At 34.4% G+C, this 23,529-nt stretch overlaps 2 protein-coding genes across 2 annotated transcripts; both read right to left on the bottom strand.

The window, feature by feature from the left end:
* Nucleotides 1-2,069: 2,069 nt before the first annotated feature.
* On the bottom strand, nt 2,070-2,462 carry LOC145075603 (zinc finger protein 1-like). The gene has a single exon (XM_079021794.1). The coding sequence runs from the start codon at nt 2,460-2,462 to the stop codon at nt 2,070-2,072; it is 393 nt and encodes a 130-aa protein (XP_078877920.1).
* A 12,983-nt stretch (nt 2,463-15,445) lies between these two features.
* On the bottom strand, nt 15,446-19,526 carry LOC145075602 (heat shock 70 kDa protein 18-like). Its single transcript, XM_079021793.1, has 4 exons — nt 19,310-19,526; nt 18,091-19,099; nt 17,294-17,759; nt 15,446-15,946 (listed from the first exon to the last, which is right to left on the bottom strand). The coding sequence occupies exons 1-4, from the start codon at nt 19,524-19,526 to the stop codon at nt 15,446-15,448; spliced, it is 2,193 nt and encodes a 730-aa protein (XP_078877919.1).
* Nucleotides 19,527-23,529: the final 4,003 nt, after the last annotated feature.

Here is a 23,529-nt window from a genome sequence, read left to right as displayed (position 1 = left end):
AATAAAATGTTTCATTAATAAATAGTGAGGTTAAATCTCATATAAATAGGGATACATAAGAGACATAATCTAAATCCTAAAGGGCTCGGACCTAAACTCTAATCAATAACACCTGCGACTTCAAACCAATGTTGTAAATATCGGCCTAGGCAGCCGCCTAGGGGCGCCTAGGCGCTAGGCGGTCTGCAACTGATTACGATTAGGGGTGTTTGGCGGAAATTGGTCAATATCGGTCAAACTCGGGCTAGGTGGTCCTCGGCAGTCCTTGGCGGGAAGATTTCAAAAAATTCAAATTTTCAAATTTTCAAATATCACACAAAAATTTACAAAACTTCAAATTTTTAAATTTTTAAATATTCAAATTTTCAAATATTATACCAAATATTTCATAATTTCAAATTTTCAAATAATATTTTTTCTTATGATATATTAAGTTTTAAAATCGTTATATTAGTAATTTATGATCCCCGATTAACCCCCGCCAAACCGATTAATCGCTTGATCCGGACCTACCGCCGAACGATTTTTACAACCTTGCTTCAAACATATAAACATATCATAAAATCAAAATTAGAATTAAACTAAAGCAAAAGCTAAATCAGAAATCTTTTGCCGAAAACAAATATTTTTATTTAAATACAATGGTCGTTGAGGAGTTGGATATGGAGCTAATTATGCAGCTAGGATTGTGAATCTATCAATAAACGTCAAACCTTTTCAACTCAAATTTCTATTTCAAGCTCTCAAACTTAAATGATTACTACTTCAGAAACATGGAGTATACCTATATGCCTTCCATTAATTCTCATCACTTACCTGCCAATTTTATTAAAAAAATGGAGATTGCAAAGTGTCATAAAAAAATCATAACATAGTGAATTTTGATTGACCTTCATTTTGCTCAATATGTTTTAATCTTGATTATGGTTTTCTTTATTCTAGATATAGTTTTGATAATTTAATTAAATGATGTTTTAAATTAGGATTTGTTGACACAATGAGATAAATAAAATGGAGAAGACATGGACAAAATGATCATTTCTCATGCATGTCTATAAATTTTACTGTGTAATGCTTGACTTGGTTTATACAAATTCATATAAATGATGAATAAAATTGAGAAAGGGTATAACGATGTGCGTGATATACATGCATACTAAAAGGATCAAATTTGGATTATTTTCTATTCCCCTTGTTTTGGCATATATAGAAGAGAGAGAGAGAGAGAGAGAGAGAGAGAGAGAGAGAAGAGAGAGAGAGAGAAGAGAGAGAGAGAGAGAGAGAGAGAGAGAGAGAGATCGTACGTACATATATGTGATAAGTGGAACGGGACATACGACGTCGCAAGGTCTTAACAGAAAAGGTTACGCATGCATCGATCGATCATGTATCATGTATGTCATGTACCATGCAGCTGTATGTATAAACATTTTTGTTTGTCGGCCTTAACTCCCGGTTGTTCCCTTTTATTGGCTAGCTAGGAACAAGATATATAGTTACCTTTTTTTATTATTATTATAACAGAAAATATAAAGGAAACAAAAAAAAAAGGTTGTAAGAATAACTCTGGAAATGATTATTTTTATCCGATACGTAACAGTCAATTTAAGGGAAATTAATGATAAATTAGATATAGAAAAATGAATTTAATTTTTGAGATACATCTTTTATCTTAATATGGATGTTCATAATTAAAAGCTAGAATGTACAACTCGGTAAGAATAAAGCGTTTCCATTAAAAGGATATACTTATATTGTCAAAAGAAGAAATGAAACAATATTAGATCATTAATTGTTCAAGTGGAGAAGGATGTATCGACGTTTTACGTAATTATATGAGCAAGTGAAATAACTACCTAGCAACTCCATGGATGAACACAGACGAATTTAAAGAAGTTTAGTGAGTGCAAATAAATATGTCTGAACTTAAAAAGAAGGAATTAAACATATATATATCAACTACATTTGATTCCCTGAACAACTACACTATCTAGTTTAGCCGCATATATGTAAGACAGACTTGAAGAAGATTAGAATGTGTTAATAATAAAGTGATGCTACGCGTACGTTTACAACCGGAGAGTCAGATCCAGGACGTCGGTGGTGTTGTCTGTGGGTGGAGGAGTGATATGATGGAAGACCAGAGAGGTGGTGGCGTCGGCTTGAAGTGGGTGGTCGAACCAGCTGGTATAGGCCGCGGTGGAAGTGGATACTGTGCTTGGAAGGTGGTTGTCGGCGGTGCCCATGTAAGAACGGCTGGCAGCGGCTCTCTCACGCTTGTGGGCGTTCTGGTGTCCTCCCAATGCCTGAGAAGTGTAGAACTGGCGAGGGCAGTAGAGGCAACGGAAGAGTCTGGAAGATTGATTCGGTTGCTTAGCATCAAGTTGAGGATGGGGATGAGGATGAGGCTGAGCCGCCGGAGAATGCAGCTTTAAGAAGTCATACAGCCCTTGCTCCGCCATTGATTAATCTTTTGAAACAGATCGACACAGAGAAAGAGCGTGTGAGAGAAAGAAAGAGGGAGAGAGAATGCGGTTTGGAATGATCGAGCGATTTACATTACATGTAAATATATATACATGGTGAATGGGTGTATGGTGATGATGGGTTGATCTTGAAGCTCTTTAAATTTGTCTTTATCTACACAAGCTTTTCTGAAAGATGATTGGTTCTGTTAGCAAAGTGACAGCACCACACCCCTTTCCACTACCCTTGATCACTTCTTCAGAACATCACTGCGTAATTACATTAATAATACATTTTACCTTCCTTTGAATTTCTTTTATTATCTTCAAAAAAAAAGTATTTATGAAACATCAAATCATATTTATTATACATGGTCATTCTTGCCAAACATAAATTATTCGTTATTGAACATAATTTGATCATCAAGTTAATGCCACTATATTTTACGAACCACAATGGCTGGTTGTAACTTGTAAGAGAAGGACAAGCGCCTAAGAATAATATTTGTTCTTTGAAGATTTAATATTTAATTATTTATTAGAGTGTAATCAAAACTCGAATATGTTTAGTTTAATGGAAAACACGAATTTATAATAATTTTAGACTCCTAACTGCTAGAATTGTGGAGGAAAATATGGTCACTTTGATAATCAAATAGGTACGTTTATATATTCGTGGATATATTGTAATGTTCACTGTCTTTAATTGACAATTCAGTTATATGCATTAACTAATACGATTTTGGTATAATATAATTCATAAAAGGCACTTTGGTTTTTTAGACAAAAATTAAGAGGAAACAATGTACCATAGTTGTGTAAGGATTATTTAGACATCTTAAAAGTCTAAGGTGTATTATTTATGAGTATTTATACTCTTGTTGTCCAAATATTGGATAAGATAATGAAAATTGCGGTTTTCATAAGTTATGAAACAGTAACACAAACTTTTACAAAAAAATTTAGGCCTTAAGCTGACCGATCATCCCAAGTCGACATTGTCCAAATTAACTGAAGTCGGCCCTAACCAAACAAGTTAGGTCGACTTAACAAGTTAGCTTGAACTCATCAACATGAGTCTTATGTCATCCATTATCCATCCATCAATCCATTTATCACTATCTACCTATCAATCAATCCATCCATCCGTCTTTTATGGATGATCAAGAATACATAAAGTTTTATGTTCTATAAAAGAGTTGTTCTTTTAGCATCATTGCTATTTTATGGATTCAAATTATATAAAGTAAAAAATAAGTTGTTAAGATCAATATCTTACCTATGATTGTTTTTTGCTCCATAAGATTGTGTAATTATAGGATCAAATTCCGATCGAAATCTTACCATTATGAGCTAGTTTGTTCTATACATATATATATATATATATATATATATATATATATATATATATATATATATATATATATATATATATATATAAAAGCAGTCAAATGAAAATTATAACATTTATAAAAATATTTGAATTTAAACACTATAGTTTATATTGAATGAAAGTTATAAATGCATTCATAAAAATTATTTGAACTTAAACGTATAGTTTCAAACGAACCTAGGTCCAAGTTCCTAAGATAGGATATGAATACGTAACGTGGTAAAAAGTAAAAACCATATGATCAACTACGTTTATTCGGTCATATTCATAGAAAACTAGAACAAGAGTGATGAAGTTCAAATCGGGTAGAGGGAGATCCATGAAATCAGGAGCATGCGATATGGTGGAAAAGGGTAGTGGGAGTAGGATGAAGTCGTTTTCGGTGGTCGATTCTAGCAACGACAAAGGATCTGACATGGTCGATTTCAAGTTGTGATTTGGAAAGCGGGATCAGGGAAGGGATTTCTCAATCTCAGAGTTTAAAGATAGGGGGAAACTCAAAAGGTTTTGGGACGGAGAGGAGGTTAACGAAAAGAGTTATGAGTTGTGTTCCGCTTTTTTTTGGTATTAAAATTGGGACGGGGAGGAAGTTAATGAAAAGAGTTATGAGTTGCTGATTGGGTTAGAAGCTGACTGAGTTAGAAATTCTGAATGAGTCCACATCTGACTGAGTTTATGTTGTTTGATTATTTCTCTCACCAGTTGTGTTGAATGATAAAAATGACAAATTTACCCTTTTGTTTTCTTGCAACTTTACATACATAACTAATCACTTGTAGAATCCATGACTAACATTTATGCACCATAGATCATTTTTATTTTCTAATGGCATGCCATGAGCAACATGAAACATATAGATTCAGATTTTTTTTTCTTTTTTGAAAGTATGATATTATTGTTCATATTTTTTAGAATATGAAAGCTAAAGGAAATACAAAAACACATACTATTAAATGTTAATCTCGAAACCAACAAGCTTAAAAAACAACTTACAATATTGTTTGTAGTTAATGTACACAAAATCAATAAGAAAACATAAACCAATCTTCATTTTTAAAATTAAATGTCATATCAACAAAATACTATTACTCTTCTCCCACAACCATTCAATATCAAAAAATACATAACCTAAATTGTAATAAAAAAAGATCACATTTTGCAAAAAAAAAAAAAAAAAAAAAGCACATCATCATGTGTATAGTGCAAGACTCGCATCACTGATTCTCAAAGCTTCTGGTGACCTACAGTTAAAACCAACGAAAAAAATTGTAACACCCTGGGCTTTCAGGTACTTTCAAATCTTTCCATTAGTTTTTAAATATGTCATTTTGGGTCCTTGGAGTATAAAGATGTAGCCCAAAGAAGCCCTACTGGCAAAATGGTAATTTTGGGAGTAGGAGTAGTACGTTGGGCGTACATGTGGGTATGCTAAGTGTACTAGGCTGCACCCAAGTATGATAGGCATACACATATGTGCGTCGGGCGTACTAATGTCCAGGTGAAACCCTAATTTTTAGGGTTTGAAGAGTATTTAATCACCTTTATGGGTCATTTAGCCTCACTCTTTCAGCCTCCACATCCTTGAGTCATTCTTAGCAAACCTAACTCCATAAGAGAGTGTTTTAAGCTTAAAGTGTGTTACTTATGTGCTTAAAGGAGAAGGAAGTGCATCAAGGAGCCTAGGAAGGAAAGCAAGCTTGTGGATCTTGGATCATCATCTTCTTTGGAAGCTCCAAAAGGTAAAAAGTTGCCACCTTTATGCTTGGTTTGCTTAGATCTCATCTTGATAGCTTTATGATGTTCTTTTGTCCCTAAATGTCCCATTGTTGTGCATGCTTGGTTTTAGACGCTTTGGGATGTCCTTCTAGACCCTAGGAAGGGTCCTTAGTCATAAAAATGAGCTCCCAATGGCTAGAAATGTCTCGTGCATTTGGAAAAAGGGTCTTAATGGATTAAGACCTTGTATTAAGAACTTATGGATGTGTAAACTCATAAAGTTGGAGACTTTATGACTCTAGGGAGTATTTGGACCTTGGATATGTAATTTGGGCTTAAGTGCTTAAGCTATTAAGCACTTTAATGGACTTTTGGGATCTACGAGGGTACGCCCCGAGTACTCGGTAAGCCACCCCGATGGTGGTGAATGTGAGGCTTGCGTAAGCCCTGCGTACCTCCGGTATACGCCCAACATATGTCGTTTGTTGGATTTTTGAGTTGGGTTTCGAGTTTTGGGCCACCTATTAGGCTTGAATGCTTAGGCCCTCATTGGAGTATCTATGTATGAGCGTTTTGGGCAATTTGGAGAGTTGGTCCTTATGATAAGGCCCAATAAGAAGTTTGGGCCTAATTTGGAAATTGGACCAATTATGGGCCTTCAAGTAATTTGGGCCTTTTGGATCAAAAATTGGACTTGGGCCTTGGCCCAATTAGGGAAAGAGTGAAGTGGACATTTACCTAAGTATGAATCCTTAGTCAAGGATGGTAATCCAATTCTTAAATTAGATGTTTGTTTTGCCGTGATAGTTTGGGATTTTTCATAAGCCAACAACAAGAGGTTTTCAGTATGGTTCGACATTGTGAGATGAGTTTTCCTCATTGTACTTTGGGTCGAAGGCACCAATGTCGACCCTTGGGTTGATATCCTGTTGTGTAGGTTATGCTATAGTGATTTGTTAGATCAGTATCCTGGTAGATAGGATGATGTTATGCTTAGTGATCTGCAAGATCTGTCTATTTATTTGCTAGTTAATTAATAGTATGGTTATCTATATTATGTGCACATGATTGGTTAGTGGCTAAGTCTTCACTGCTTTGTGTGTAAGCCAACATACCAGGGCATTCCCACCCGATGGTTGAGGGCCTAGGGTATTCCATCCCGATGATGATTGGACCCATGATAGATTGGCATTCCAACCCGATGGTTGAGGGGCCTGGGGTATTCCAACCCAGTGGTTGATTAGACTCATAGTATGTTGGCATTCCAACCCGATGGTTGAGGGGCCTGGGGTATTCCAACCCGTTGGTTGATTGGGCCCACAGTATGTTGTTTTGTATTTTATGCTATTTGTTATGTATTGGTATTTTGGGGGAACTCACTAAGCTTTGGGCTTACAGTTTTGGATTATGTTTCAGGTACCTCAGAGGATCGCGGTAAGGCAAATGCGCGATCGTGCACCTCCTCATGTTTTATTTATGATTTTTGGATTTCTCTGATATTGAACTAATTTTGAAAAGAATGATGGTTTTTGGGCTGTTTAGAATTCAAAAATTTTCATGAATTTTATGGATGTTACAAGTTGGTATCAAAGCCTTGGTTTAAATGAATTGGAGTAACACTCGTGTGAATCCAGTCTCAAACTAAGGAAAAGATTTTAAAATGATTTTCTTAAAATGGTTTGCAAAATAATAAAGGAGGATGCGATGTGGACGATCAGTCGGAGCCAGTAAGTAGACCCCAAAATACCACACTGGTATTGATATTGTGATATGTTAGAACAGCATGCTAGTGATAGGCTAAGGATCTTCAGGATTTTGCATGATAGAATTGCATGATTTTATATGATGACTGATAGCATAGGGTTCTTCTTTGATGGAATTGACATCATTACAGTAGTTTCTTAGTTTGGCCTTATTTCATGTTCTTGTTTGATGAAGGGCTTAGGTTAGGATCAGATATTTGTCTGTCTATAGGGTCCGGTGTTATGTATGACTAGCATACACGAGTGTTGCAGGGTTGGTGAAAGTTTCATGGATGTGTTATGTGGGGTCAGTTGGCCAGTATCGAGATGTTTAGCCTTCCTCTAGGATGTGAGGATTGAGTGTATGTTTATGTTATTGAGTATTGTTAGGGTGTTGTGATGACCCTTTGAGACAAATACGGGTAGGTGTGGAAGGTAGTATGGGCCCGTACTACCGAAAGCACAGGACCCGTACGTGTAACAAGGAAGTCACAACCCCTAGGGATTTGTTGGGAGTTGGTTCCCCATTATGATATGCATGTTATATAATATCCTTCTGGTTTATTTTCAATATGGTGACTACGCGTCGAGCTGAGACAGGATCCGGTTCGGGATCAAGAGTTGGCCGTCCGGATGAGTCGGATGCATTGGATAACAGGATCAGGGCGATCATGCATGAGGAGGTTACTACTCTCTTCTGAGCCCAGTTTTCGGAGATGTTTGGGTCTATTAAGACCGCTATGACTGAGTACTTCAATGAGCGTTATGTTGCTTTGTCTGAGACTGTTGTTGCTGCAGCCATTGCAGCCGTGGCGGCTATTGGGATTGGCGCTGGGAGGGCTTTCCAGTATCGAGACTTCGGAGATGTTTGGGTCTATTAAGACCACTATGACTGGGATTGGATTCAGCATCCAATTGTATCCATGAGCTGGCTATCCGATATGGAGGGATGTTGCTTTACCTGTTCTTGCCCAGTTCACCAGAAGGTCAGGTGTGCTCTGAACCTCCTGAGGATCGGAGCGAAGGATTGGTGGACGCTTGCCACTAGTTCATATTCTGCTGCACAGAGAGATGTTGTGACTTGGGAGCAATTCTTGGAGATGTTCCACTCCCGATATGTGTCGTTGGTGGAGCGAGAGAGGTTGGACCGAGAGTACTTGGATTTGAGGCAGGGTTCTGAGTCGGTGACGGAGATCACTAAGATGTTTACGGAGAGGGCTATGTTATGTCCTAAATTTGTTGCATCTGAGCAGGCTCAGATGACCTGATACTTGAGCATGCTCAAGACTGAGATCAGACAGTTTGTTTCTACCCAGCGCTACGATACTTTGTTGGAGATGCAGGAGGCCACTAGGCGGCATGAGAATTGATATTGATTTGCAGATGAGGGAGTCGAGACCGGCCCCGACGCAGTTGCAGCCTTCTTCGAAGTGGTTTAGGGCCGATGATACCAGATATTTGTACTTAACTTAGTAGACAACAAAGATTTGTAATTATAACTTTTTATCATAAAGCAATTTAACCAAGTAAACGATAGAAATAAATGCACTAAACAACAATTATTCTTAATCAAAAGTACTAGGTTGTATTTTATCAAATTTGCATTAGTTTAGAAAAAAAAATTGGTTTATGAATGCAAAAAACACACAACTTGTTACTCATGTCGTTTTATGATTGCATAAAACACACAAACAGTTACACACATCACCAACAAACGAGTTGTAGTCGGAAGTTTCATGTCGGATGTGGCTCTAATTGTAAGAAATTAACAATCTTTAAAATCAAACGTCTGAGATCATGAATTGGTACAAAGACGAGGGTTCTTTCTTCGGGTCACCCTTTCTAGCTAACCAATCAAGTCAAAGTTTGACTTAGAAAATTGTCAACTATCATATATCTTGTTCATTTTTAACATGGTAAAAAAAAGTCAGCATAAAATCTTACCTTCCCATAAACCAATAATATAATTAACGGAAAGAAATTCAAAAAATAAATAAGAAAAATATGAAATAATGTAATTAAAAAGATAAAAAAAGAATAAAGATGCAGTTCAAATTTAAATAATTAAAATTATGTCACCAAGAATTAGTATCATTTGACTAGTCAATATCTCATTGTGATCTAGTCCAATCTATGCCCTAAAGCCTCTCCGAAATGGTTGTTCTATTCTACCCACTCGAATCCTACAAACCAAACCAAACCAAACCAAACGCTACCTTACACTCTATTCAACAAATTGCCGAATCAACATCTCACAATGCATTCAACTTTCTTTCAACTCCATTGTGGATATACACAAGAAAAAAATATAGTTGTCTGATCACTCAATTTTAAAAGTAGGGACACACGTAACTTCAAGGGAAGGGGAGGTGCCCCAATGAATCAAAAAAATTTACATTATACTAGGTTGAATTTTTGACAAAATAATATATATATATATATATATATATATATATATATATATATATATATATATATATATATATATATATATATATATATATATATATATATATATATATATAGACACACACACACGCCCCAGCCTAATTTTCGTTTAGAGTAAATTACACTATATGAATGGTACATGTGGTTTGGTGTAGTTTGCATGTTTGATTCGTAACTTAACTTTTAACTCTTACGATTCTCATGGTTTCATTTTGTTGCGTGTTTAGTCTCTATCATATCTAAAATGATAATATTACCCTTACTAGATTTGTTTTATATTTTTATTTGGTTAAATATATATTTAAATAATAAATACAACCATTGATCCCACCACCCAATCCCCCTGCTCAGTCCACAATCCCACTCCCACTGCATTACCTTCTTCGTCGACTCCTTTACCTCCGGTTAACCATCTCCACATCCTTTGTCTTCCCCGATAGGACTGCCGCCTTACCCTGCCCCCAAAAAAAACAAATACAATTGACTTTTAATTGTTTAATTCAAATATAAGTGTTGCAACAAAAAACCAATATACAATTTATTCTCACAAAAAAACTCATACACTATATATATATATATATATATATATATATATATATATATATATATATATATATATATATATATATAAAACAAGATGCGATCTATTCACAAAAAAAACTCATCTGCACTAGAAGCTTCAACAAGAACTATTCTCCACAGACCCAAGTAATAGCAACAAACTTATTAGAGTGAAATCAGACCGTTTTTTTTTTTTTTGAAGTTCTTGACAAAAGAACATTATGGTTCTTCGATTTTAATAGTTTAGACCGTTACACTCAGTTCAACTTAATGAGAGAAAAGAAATGAAATGAGTAGAAAGGAGAATAAAAAAAAAGAAATTCGTGTTCCCGAGTTTCATTAACACCCCGTTCCCGAGTTCAACTTAATGAGAGAAAGAAAATGAAATGAGAGGAAAATAAAAGAGATTGATGTTCCCGAGTTTCATTAAAGGATAGAAGTGGAAGGAAGTGAAGGGAAATGTGAGGATCACTTTCCCTCCTAACTTTCCTTCCGATTTGGGAGGATTTGGAAAGAAAGAACAAAATGATTTATTTTCCTTCCACTTTTCTCCAACTCGAGAACACGAAAGAAAAATTTTGTTTTCCTTTCCTTTCTCTTCTTTTCTCTCGTGACTTTCTTTTCTCTTCTCTTCTTTTCTTTTGTTAAACTCGGGAACGAGGTGTAAATGAAGAAAATGGAAGGAAGTAGAGGAAAATAGAAAGATCACTTTCCCTCCTAACTTTACTTCTGATTTGGAAGTATTTGGAAAGAAAGAACAAAATGATTAATTTTCCTTCTACTTTTCTTCAACTCGGGAACACAAAATAAATTTTGTTTTCCTTTCCTTTCTCTTCTTTTCTCTCCTTAATTTCTTTTCTTTTCTTTTCTTTGTTCAAACTCGGGAACTAGGTGTTAGGGTTCTTTAATTCAATGGGTTCTTCTATTTCACTCTGCAAATTGTTGGGGTTCGATTTCAGCGGGTTCAAAGATTAGGTTTCTTTGATTCCGCCATTACTTTATTTCTTTCTCATTTACCATCAGATGCAACCAAAATCGAAAACCTCTGTGTCTTAGTGTTCTTCTATTTCTCTTTACAAATTGTTTGCTAACGATAGAGGCCAGGGTCGATTCACATCACAAGCGATGGAGTTTTGCTAATCTTGATTTATCTTATTTTGGTTTCTGAAAAATTGATATGGATTCAGTTGAAAAGTACCTACGGTTGTAGCTATAGGGTTTGTGAAATCAAGCAAAGCCTTTGTTTCTTGAAAAAGAATGATGAAGAGAAAAGAAAGATGCAATGACAATGGCTTTAGGAATGGTGGTTTAGGGCTCTTGTACTTCTTGATTTCTTGATGTCTGATGAAAGAGAGATAAAATAAGAAGGATATAACAGTCATTTCAGAGTTTTCACAAACAAAAAGACGTAATAAAACAAAACTTTAAAGGTCTCCCAAGTTAAAAAAAATAAGTTAAGGACTAAACATATAAATTATCAAAAACCACAAGGACCATCTGTATAATTACTTTTTTGTTTAAGCTGTTGGACTAAGACTTTTGGGGCATTGGGTCAAAATATTCATTAACTCCACCACAACTCATTATGATTATTTATAGTTGACTTTTTCGGCAACACGTAGAGAAAGAAACAAAAAAGATTATTGCCTTGCCTCTTGCCTTTTACTTGTGTCCTGCCAAGCAACAACGATTTTTTCCCTCTTATGTCATCACTCTCATTCACCAAGGACAACTACCAAAATCATTAATTCCAAGCTTGTAGGCTATAAAATACATTGAATATTTCAATTCTTCTAAATTTTCTTTTAGATAATTTTATAACCTAACTCTTATTTTTTGTTTTTTAAGATTACAAACACTAAACTTCTAATTATATGTGCTTATAGTTACAATGTTAACTTAGTTTATAAATTGTGAATTTTATCTTTAATTTATGACACCTTTAATGTTTATTTTGAAAGTTGGAATACTAACATAGTGAGCTTGTAATTTATTAAGTTTTATATTTTTAGTTTTTATATGTTATTTGTTAGATTAGATGTTTAATTTTATATAGTCTATGAAAATTAAATTAGTTGATTAATTGATATTGTGTGTATTTTCATTTTGGACAGAAATATGGAAAATTACTTCAACAAGATAACATCTACCAAAAGGAAACACCATCTCCACCTTCATCAACTTCGACTCCAGATATTGGTACTTATGTTCCATTTCCTCAAAGTACATCTAATTATAAAATGCCTATTAATGTAGTTGATATGGATAATCTTCCTTCGGATCCATCCGAAAGGCCAAGAATCTTGAGTTATAATGTTAATCAAGGAGATGAAATACAACGTTGTTATTGGCTTAAGGTACCTTGTCAACCCCACGACCATAAATTCCCAAAACAAAAATTAGGAAGAAGTTAAGAGGTTTTATCCCTACATGGTTTGATCAATATGGTGCTTAGCTAGAGTATAATGTTAAGAAGAATAAAGCATTTTGTTTGTGTTGTTATTTATTTACAGATCATATTGGAAAACAAGTCGATAATGATGAATTTGCTACGAAGCTTGTGATGTCGGATTTGAGAAACCGTATCGATGATAATTTTTTGAATGCTTCTTTGATTTGTATAATTGAAAAAGAAAGAATTAGTGAATCTTACAAATAAAGTTGTAATGGATCGTTTCCAAAAAATGGCAACTCATAGAGGACAATTATAATCTTATGATATGTATTTGAACTTTTGTAATGTAACTTGTTACTCGTATTTAAATGAGTTTTGACTTGATTCGGAAAACAATATTAGAAAATTTTTGTGCCCCCAATCTATTCGATTCCTAGATACATCACTGCTTAAAAGTTATCATAGCGACTTGTTAGGTCATGACTCATGAGCTTAGTTGGAACATTTAAGCACTCTGATTGGAAACATAAACCTTCAAAGTCTAGAATCAAATGTGTTGTGTAAAATATGGGAGATGATTCGTACACAACATATTTTTGTCATACACAACAATTTTTTATGAATAGACAAGTTTACCCTTTCCTCTAATTTACCATACTTTACACTTTACCCCCTTGACTATATAAATATATATATTTCTACCATATATAACATTTTTTTTTGCAAAATTTCCAAATTTCAATTGTATCTATTTTACCAAACTTTACATTTTACCTCCTATCACTAAAAAAACATACTTTTTTATCCCTAGATTTCTTTTGTCACACATAAATATAGAAAATATAAAACAGTCGTATATATTTCACTTAATAATAACGTTTAAAGTCAAAAACTTAGTTATATGTCCAAATTTTTACCCTAAAAATAATCAAACAACCGTCCAAATAGAAATCTAAACAACCATCCAAATCAAAAATATAAAGAACTAGTTGTTAAAAAAAATGACAAACTCAAAAAAGACCGTTCAAATCAAACGTATCTAATGGATATACGTTTAAATCGATTGTGTTGTTTTCACTATCCACTTTATTGCGTCTCTGTGATGATTCCATCAACTCAAATCTTGAAGGATCTCGTGTTGTGGAAGTTATTCCTTTTTTCTTTTTTGATTTTGGAGGTCTTCCTTTTGGTCGTTGAATCACGGGCTCAAAAATGGTATCAGATTGGTTCACAAGTTTAGTGATCACTGAAAATACATGTTCTTTCTTGTTTAAGGGCCACCTTTGATACGCCAAACACAATTCGTTAAGCAACTCATTGAATCTACCGGTTCCTTCATCATGCAAATCATTTTGTAAATTTAGCGATAGTGTGTCAATCCTCCAATGAGGATGGATTAAATCCAACGAAAAAGTAGTTTCTTGCCAATATTTTATTTTGTGAGCACATGGAAGACCCATAGTTAGGGATGAGCAAAAGGACCGAACCGGCCGGAACCGGCCCGAACCGAACCGGACCGGGGAACCGGCTTCGGCCAAAATCAAGAACCGAACCGGCCCGGCGGTTCTACCGGTTCCCGGTTTCTACCGGTTCTTGTCGTGTCTTCAAATGTTGGAACCGCTCCTTGAAAAATAGCATCATACGGTTCCGGTTTTTGCCGGTTCTACCGGTTCCGGTTCCTACCGGTTCCCGGTTCCAAAAATCCACAAAAATAACGTCCCGGTCCCGGCCCGACCGGTTCTATCGGGTTCCGGTGCCGGTTCCGGTTCCGGTACCGGTTCCGGCCGGTTCCCCGGTCCATATGCTCATCCCTACCCATAGTTGCTATAAAGGTAGCGGTGCATGGAGTTATACTACCTAAAAAATATACCAAATAATTAATAAAGGTTAGTAAATGATAAAGATTAATACACAATAATAAAGGTAATAAAAAATGTAAACATTACCCTCTTTTGTAGCTAGATATTGCTTATTTATCTCCTTTAAGGCAAAGTGAGAAATGTGATAAAGAAGCTCTTTAAAAAATAACATATTGCAATCGTGAGGAACTTGAAGTTTCTCACTTGAGAGTTTGACCTTAATCTCATTAAATTCATGCTCAACTGCAAGACAAATTTTCTCTTTCACTTCCCTTAAATCTCCTGTAGAAACTTGCAAATATTGCTTAAGTTTGGCATGAGCACCTTCAGCTCTTGATGAAGATCGGTTGCCAGTGCAAGAACTTATCGGTCCAAAATACTTTTTGTAATTGGCTAATACGTTCTTTTCAATATGCCAAACATATAAAAGATTTGTTGTTGTCGGAAAAATATTTTTTATGCCATTCTTTAACGTCAATTCCCTATCTGACATAATCACACACGGTTGATTACCATGTCCGATAATCTCCTTAAATGCACGTAATGCCCAAGAATAATTTTCTTCATCTTCTCTTTCCAAGAAAACAAACCCAGAATAAAATGATGTATTGAAACATGAAACACCAATGATATCAAGGAGTGACATGTTATATTTATTGGTTTTGTAGGTGCAATCCATCACAAAGATATCAGAGAAGGCTTTTATCAATTTAATCGACAAAGGATGTGCAATGAACAAACGAGATATATACCCCTCCGGATTATGTGAAATGTCATATGTAAAACCACATTCTTCAAGCTCCTTAAATAATGCATTGATCATGGACTGATTCCCTAAATTTTCTTTTCGTATTTTTTTCTTCACGTTATATATAGTTCTGGAGATTGTTGGTAAATATGGGGTCTGTTGACGCAAAGATGAAAGAATTTGCCCTGGGGGAATTCTTGGTCATTTCTTTAACATTTTTTATGCTCTCCGGTGGTAATTGACGAAACGATGGATGCCCGGAGATGTCGGTAGATGGCTCATGGTTATGTGACAGGTCCTTTACATTAAAAATCCAAGCACCATCTGGTCCATCGCTACACTTTTTGCCCATAATCTTGAAAGGACAATTGATTAAACGGGATCTAGTAGTTTTTTTCCGTTTGCTTGAAATACCTCGTATATCTCGATATGAACCACCTTTGTCACATTGCAAAATAACATGTTTGTCTTGTCTTGAACCACGAATAGATATCCCATATCCTTTAGAATAATAAAACTCTCGAACACTTTTTACTAAAGCATCACAAGAGTCAAATTTCGAAGTAGTTAAATAAACTTTTTCCTCTTGCTGCATCGCAGTATTCGATTCTGTTGTCATCTATTAGATAATCACATACACATTAAGAAATTTAGTAACATATAATCACAAAACATGAATAAGCTATGTAATCAACATTCTTATAAAATCTAGAAAGCAATTAAATAATAAGCAGATCATCATTAACTAATTACAAACCAGTTTATTTGGAACCACACTTCAAAACATATTCGATTGCGTATGCTGTCAATACTAAACCCAAAACATGAAAATTATTAAAATTAATTTAATAAGAAAACCTTCAAGATTGAATGAACCAAATAATTATGAGTAGCCTTTAACAAATAGGATGTAAAAAAATACAACGTATGCTAGCTATTGTTTTTGCAAAAATATTGTTTCTTCAAGGAACACCCACGTGAGACTTCACCATAAATTACACGAGCATTAACACACACACACAGGAGCATTAACAGATGATAATATTGATAAAATCATTATCAGCAGGAACATTAGTAAACAGGAGCATTTAAATCAATACCGCAACATATTATGTGGGTTTAGTATTGATAAAATTATCATAAGCATCAACAGGATGAAAAAATACTACGTATCAGAATTTAATAGGAAACGCTCAAAATTTTAGAAAAAAAAAACACAATTAGCGCTTACCTGTGGAGCATGCCAGGGGCAATTGGTGGACGAATGCGATGCAGTGGAGAAAGTAGGAGGCGGCTATAACTGTTGAGCAAGTCAAAGGCGGCGATGGTAGCCGATCAAGAGGGAGGCGACGATGGGAGAAGGGGGTGAGGCAATGGTTGAATATAAGAGCCGTATCCCAATCGTAGGAGTGGGAAACGTGGTGAAGGGTTTAGAATGGGAGGGGGGTAGAGTGTAAAAGGGAGAAACGGTAAAATTGTCTATTTTAAAAATTTTGTTGTATATGGCAAAAACTTATTGTGTACGAATCAGCTCCCGTAAAATATTATCAACTAAACAATCAACTTATGTAGATGGTAGTCAAAATTGTCAAAAAAACAAAATTTCACATAATCAAGTTACATTGCGTGTGAGCAACTGAAATAGCATTCAAAAATTTATGTTTAATTTATTTTCACAACGACGAGACAATTACGAAATGATTCTTGGTTTAGCATTTTTAATTGGTTTATAAGAATTTGCACCTTACTGTTAAACATCTAATGAAAATACTATATAAAAACTAAGATACCTCAGTTTCACTAATGTCACTACCATTATATATTTCGTACCTAAAACTCTTCCATGCATATAGACCTGGGGCCGGTTTTAAACTTTTTAGCGTAGTACAAAGTTTTTGAAGAATTTCCCGGCATTGTGTAATTTTTTAGATGTACTACTCTTAAAATCATGTGTGTTATCCCTCACATTTTGTTTAAAGTCCGCTACTGACTCCAGATGTTTCTGCATGCGCTGAATCTCAACAATAGATGCAGTTTGTTTATGCTCCAGCCACTTGGTTATGTCAGTAATGGCGTTTTCCATTTCCCTCAAGCTCTTACCATGCGCCATATTTTTTATCTTTTTCTTCATGTTGTATATGCAATCATCTAATGCATTAAGTGCATCTGCTTTCTTTTTGTATTCTTTGTCCTCCTGTTTATACTTCTCAGCATCTTTTACCATTTTTTGGATCTGTTCCTTTGAGAGTCTTCCATTTTCATTGGCAATCCTTAGTTTCTCTGTCTTACCAGTTGATATTATCTCCGATGTGACTGTGAGGATACCATTCGCATCTATTTCAAAAGTATCCATAAATTTTATAACTCCAATTGGAGCGGGTGGTATTTCAGAAATTCTGAACTTCCCCAACAAATGGTTATCAGTAGATCTTAGGGATGAGCATATGGACCGGGGAACCGGCCGGAACCGGTACCGGCACCGGAACCGGAACCCGATAGAACCGGTCGGGCCGGGACCGGGACGTTATTTTTGTGGATTTTTGGAACCGGGAACTGGTAGAAACCGGAACCGGTAGAACCGGCAAAAACCGGAACCGTATGATGCTATTTTTCAAGGAGCGGTTCCAACATTTGAAGACACGACAAGAACCGGTAGAACCGCCGGGCCGGTTCGGTTTTTGATTTTGGCCGAAGCCGGTTCCCCGGTCCGGTTCGGGCCGGTTCCGGCCGGTTCGGTCCTTTTGCTCATCCCTAGTAGATCTGGTTCGTTCACCTTGATACACCTTAACAGTTACACAAGTTTGGTTGTCCTGAGTTGTAACGTAAAATTTAGATTTTTTGGTAGGCATTGGAGTGTTCCGAGGGATCACAACATCAAATATGTCTCCTAATACATCTACACCAAGGGACAAAGGAGTGACATCCAATAACAACAAATCTCGACAACTCTTGTGATTGTTACCACTTAACTTTGAAGCCATAACAGCTGCACCATATGCAACTGCCTCATCAGGGTTCAAGCTCTTGCATAGCTCCTTCCTTTCAAAAAATTCCTGCAACATACTCTGGACTTTTGGTATTCGGGTTGACCCAACGGAAAGAATCACCCTGTTTACACACGATTTCTTCATCTTTGCGTCACTTAAACAAGTCTCTACAGTCTCAATGCATTTACTGAAGAAACACATGTTGAGCTCTTCGAATTTTGCTCGGCTGAATTTCATAGAGAAATCGATCCCCTCGTGCAAGCAATCCAGGTCGATTGAAGTCTGAGTACTGCATGAGAGAATTCTTTTTGCTTTCTCACACGCAAATCTCAACCTCCCTTTTGCAATGGTCAAGAGAGAGACATCAAATGTGCCGCCACCCAGATCAAAGACAAGCACATTGATCTTCCGAATAATATCAGACCTCTTGTCTAGACCATAAGCAATTGCAGCTGCTGTAGGCTCGTTGATGATGCGAATGACATTAAGTCCAGCAATAGCTCCAGCATCCTTTGTTGCTTGGCGTTGTGAATCGTTAAAGTAAGCCGGAACCGTTATCACAGCATCTTTTACAACTTTTCCAAGGTATGACTCAGCAGTTTCTTTCATCTTCCCAAGAATCATGGATGAAATTTCTTCAGCCAAAAATTCCTTCTCTTCACCTTTGAAGGAGACAACAATCTTTGGTGTGTCGGAAGGCCCTTCTATGACCTTAAAAGGCCACAATTTGATGTCATCCTGCACTTTGGAATCACTGAATCTCCTTCCAATCAGCCTCTTAGCATCTGTACATCCACAGTTAATTGTTTGATATTAAAAGAAAAAGTAATTAATATGCAGCAGAATACGCAAACAAACATTCCCAGTTCCGATCGGAATGAAAGCTAAACCTTGTTCATGAAATACTGGCTGTTTTCTTACTATTCCTTCTGCTGGATATATGCTTAATCGTAATAGGAATAACAGCATTCAATAAAAACTAGAAAAAAGTTTACCAAATATAGTGTTAGCAGGGTTCATGGCTGCTTTGTTCAGGGCGCCATCGCCAATGAGACGTTCTCCATCAACGAAAGAAACACAAGAGGGTGTTGTTCTGTTGCCTTGATCATTGGGGATGATTTGGATGCGATCATGCTTCCAAACAGCGACACATGAGTAGCTTGTTCCGAGGTCGATGCCGATAGCCGGTGTTCTGTTTCCTCTGCCGTCCATTACAGTCGAAACTCAAAATAAATTGATTGTGTGGTTTCACTTTTCACCGTAACTTATATAGAGTTGAATTATTGGCCGCAATTTGAATAATGACATTTTCCATATTTTTCTCCTAAAATTTGTTGGGAAATCTTTCCGGTATAACCATCTTATTAGTTTAAAAATTCCGGATATGTTTGCCACATTTAATTTTCCATTATAAATCTGGATTATTAAATATTCAATCTAACTTCTGGATATAAAAGCCCTATAAAAATAGATTCCACTTTAAATCGGAAATTTCAAATATTAATTTTGATTTGCATTAATATCCAATTAGATTATGACCCGCGTGGGAGAACACATAAAAAACATAGAATTATATATATGTACTAGTTTATAACTTGTGAGAACCACGGTTATAAAATTAATTAAACTTTCATATAAAAAATCAAAATTATTAATTAATTATTTTAAATAAATTATTATTTAAGAGATATTTTTTTAGTTATATATAATTATAATCGTTGATTTAAATAAATACATGAAGTTATATCATCTTAAAATATGTATTAATTTTATTTTATTTTTCAATCTAATGTTATTAATTTAATATAATTAGAGTGAGAAAATTTGAAATTTGAAATTTAAATAAAAGAATCAATTATTAGTTTAATGTAATTAGAATGAAAAATTTTAAAATTTGAAATTTTAAATGAATAATTAATAGGTTGACAAGTGGCATGATAAATGATATATAACATTAATGAGGTGTTCTAATTGTATGACACTTGTCAATAGGAGATTAAACTTATTCTTTTATTAAAATAGGGATTACACCATTAGCAAACATAACAATTAAAATTACATTACCATAGCAATTTAAAAGTCATTAACATACATTAAAATAGCTATTTTAACTTCATAACAATTAAAAGTACATTACCATATTAAATAAACCCAAACATTATTTTCCCATTCCTGGTGCACCTTTAGCTTTTCATTTGGGAAAAAAACATTAAATAGTATTTATTTTTATGTTTTAATGAAAAAAAAGAAAAATAAAAGTTGACTTACTAAAGTACAATGTTATTTGTTCCAAAGAATTATAACAACCGAAAGTAACACATTAATGTATTTTAGGGTAAAACCTCCGATAGGTGGAAAATATATCACTTTAACTATGTAAGGGCAATTGTGTCCAATATGTAGAAAATATGCCAATTTGACTGTGCATATCAGATATGGAAAATAGAACCAGAGGGAAAAATATGTCAACTTGAATGTGTAAGGGCATATATGTCCAATAAGTGGACAAAATGAAAACTATTTTTTTATTTAAATGATATTTACACTGAATAACGCAGACAAACCTTCAATACCCACGTAAAAATAAAAATGTACTTCTTAGTCAGAAGTAGATGTTATTGTAGAGTAGGTATTGAAACTTTGCTATTATTTTAAACTTCAATTCGTGTTGACATTTTCCTGAAAATGTTATTAAAGTCAAACAAAAAGTAAGATAATCTGGCAGAAAAAATATTGTGCTAATAATATGATTAATTAAGTAGTTTTGGAGCAAGGGATATATATATATATATATATATATATATATATATATATATATATATATATAGAGAGAGAGAGAGAGAGCTAGATTCAAATGTTTTTAGCAAGTATTGTGTGCCTAAATGCACCAATGAGAATTCAAGAAATAATAAATCATTAAAGGGTATTTAGGACATTTTGTACTTTTAATTAAGGAAATCATTTAATTTAAATCTTACAATTAAGGAAATCAAGTAATATATTTGACCTAGTCATTTGTGTTCTCGTTTATAGGCGTGCATATTGTTCCGTTCCAACCCTAGCACATCTATTTCTTTTTTGCAGCCTTCTTTAGCAACCAGCGAGAAGAGAGGGCGAGATCGAGAAACTCGCCGGAGCTACCTGTCGGAGTTGTAGAAGACAACCGGAGAGAAGAAAGGTTGGAAGGTCTAAGGCAGATTACTCGTTTGGTAAATATTGTATGTCCCTGTTTCTTATTCTGTCTTCTACCTGTCGGAGTTCTAGAAGACAACCAGTGAGAAGAGAGGTCCGCTCCTTTTTTGCAACAACCCTTCTGCTTCGTTTTCCCTCCACGAACCATAAATGGCATCTCAGGTATCATGTTATCTTCTTTATTCAGGTATCATGTTTATTGTGGGTATTTGGAAGAAAGTAGAGTGACAAGGATAGCCCCATAAATTGTAAATTCTCGATTCCAATCAGCTGAGATTTTTATATGGTTCGATTTTTCTCTAAATTCCTAGTTCTTGATTTTAGGTTCAAAGATATAGAAGAATATCATAAACAATGGCATCCCTGTTGGTGGAATTGAAGATATTCCGATTTGCACACCAACTGTTTGTTAATATGCCTCAGTAAACTTCAGTTACTTATTCCAAAATTGGTTCTTTCTTGCTTAATGAGTCACTTTAAGTTAGAAGGAAGCATAGAAAAAGATGTAAGTTCGTATGGTTCCAGCTCTTATATCAGGGCCTTATAATGTAAGTAACATTCTTTATTCATGTGTTCAAGTTGATGAGTTTCAATTTCTCTTATGTGGATGCTCTTCTTTCTTACAAAATAATGTTTTCAAATCTTATATGAAAACCACGTTTCTATGCTTTATTGAGTCTGACATATATTTTTTTCTTTCGGTTATGGAATACAATTCTATGTTGTTTATGCCTTTTTATTTTTCATCAATACAAATTAATTTACTCTTTGAACTTTGTGGTATGCATTCTAAATCAAATATGTTGCTGGAAATTATGTATTCTACCAGAATAAAATCGATGTATTCTGCCAGAATGTATTATATGTATTCTGTCATATTCTATTTATTCTACCATAATATATTAAGTGATAGTTAATTGCAAGTAACATGTTTTTAACAATTATTAGTTTTTGTTGTATTTGTGATAGGAATGGCTGGAAGAAGGCGTTGAAGAACTTGATATTCTTTTAGAATATGTATAATTATATTAAAATGTATAAAGTTTTTAGTCTGTAGGAATATGTATGAATTTGTATTTAAGTTCGGATGTATAAGAATATATTATAATGTTTGTTATTTTTCAACATATGATTCAAAAATTTTGTTTTTCTTCAATGATATTCTATTAAAATAAAATTCTTAAAGAGCATCATTTTAACAAAATAATATTCTATTAGAATAAAATTCTGAAAGAGCATCATTCTAACAAAAAATATTCTGACATAACATAATTGGTAAAAAATGAAATTGAATTAATTAAAAAATTCAGATTTTTTTTAAATTAGGAGAATTAATAATCCCTAATTATTCGAAAATTTCCTTTTATAAATGTAGTTAATTGTCCAAAATACCCTTTTGCTAAAAATTGTGTGATTATATGGTACATGTTACTCCATTGTAATACCATACACTCTCAAATCATGTCCATTGATTAATATCATCCGTTGGTCCAGATCTGTGCATTTTAGCACACAATACATAGTAAAAACAAAATAACCTAAGCCTATATATATATATATATATATATATATATATATATATATATATAATTAAAATTAGTTTTTGAGGAGGGGTAAAACAGACACATTTGTTGGCATTTATTAGATTTTAATCCCCTGTTACAATGACTTTATGTTTATTATATCTTTGTTTTAGGAACAACAAATTCATGCTTTTATTAAAAAATAATTTTCGAGCAGGGTCAAAATAGTCAAATTCGTTGCCATTTTCTATTTTTATCCGATACATTGAAGTCCAAGTTTATTAATCCTAATGCTTTGACCTGATATTGTTGTTGACAAAAACTTTGAAGGGCAACTATAGGGCCGGTTCTGAGGATTCAAATGCCCATGACGAAACGGATAAAAAAGGCTCTTAGGCCTTAACGTGTAACACTGTAACGAATTAAATTACATAAACTAATTTTTTATTAAAATGACGATAAACCTTATAGCAATAAACATAGCGAAATCATAGTATTTT

This window comes from Lactuca serriola, chromosome 9 (assembly GCF_051521515.1).
Source record: "Lactuca serriola cultivar US96UC23 chromosome 9, Lser_US96UC23_V15, whole genome shotgun sequence".
Lineage (NCBI taxonomy): Eukaryota > Viridiplantae > Streptophyta > Magnoliopsida > Asterales > Asteraceae > Lactuca > Lactuca serriola.
This window is presented reverse-complemented; position numbering and strand designations above follow the sequence as displayed.

What these genes read in the sequence shown, in the direction of transcription:
- LOC145075603 (XM_079021794.1), bottom strand. Translation starts at nt 2,462, where the DNA reads ATGGCGGAGCAAGGGCTGTATGACTTCTTAAAGCTGCATTCTCCGGCG.
- LOC145075602 (XM_079021793.1), bottom strand. Translation starts at nt 19,526, where the DNA reads ATGGACGGCAGAGGAAACAGAACACCGGCTATCGGCATCGACCTCGGA. An exon ending in CCCTGCTAACACTATATTTG is followed by an intron (nt 19,100 to 19,309) that starts GTAAACTTTTTT and finishes GTGGATGTACAG; the next exon opens with ATGCTAAGAGGCTGATTGGA. An exon ending in GTGTATCAAGGTGAACGAAC is followed by an intron (nt 17,760 to 18,090) that starts CAGATCTACTAG and finishes ATGCTCATCCCT; the next exon opens with AAGATCTACTGATAACCATT.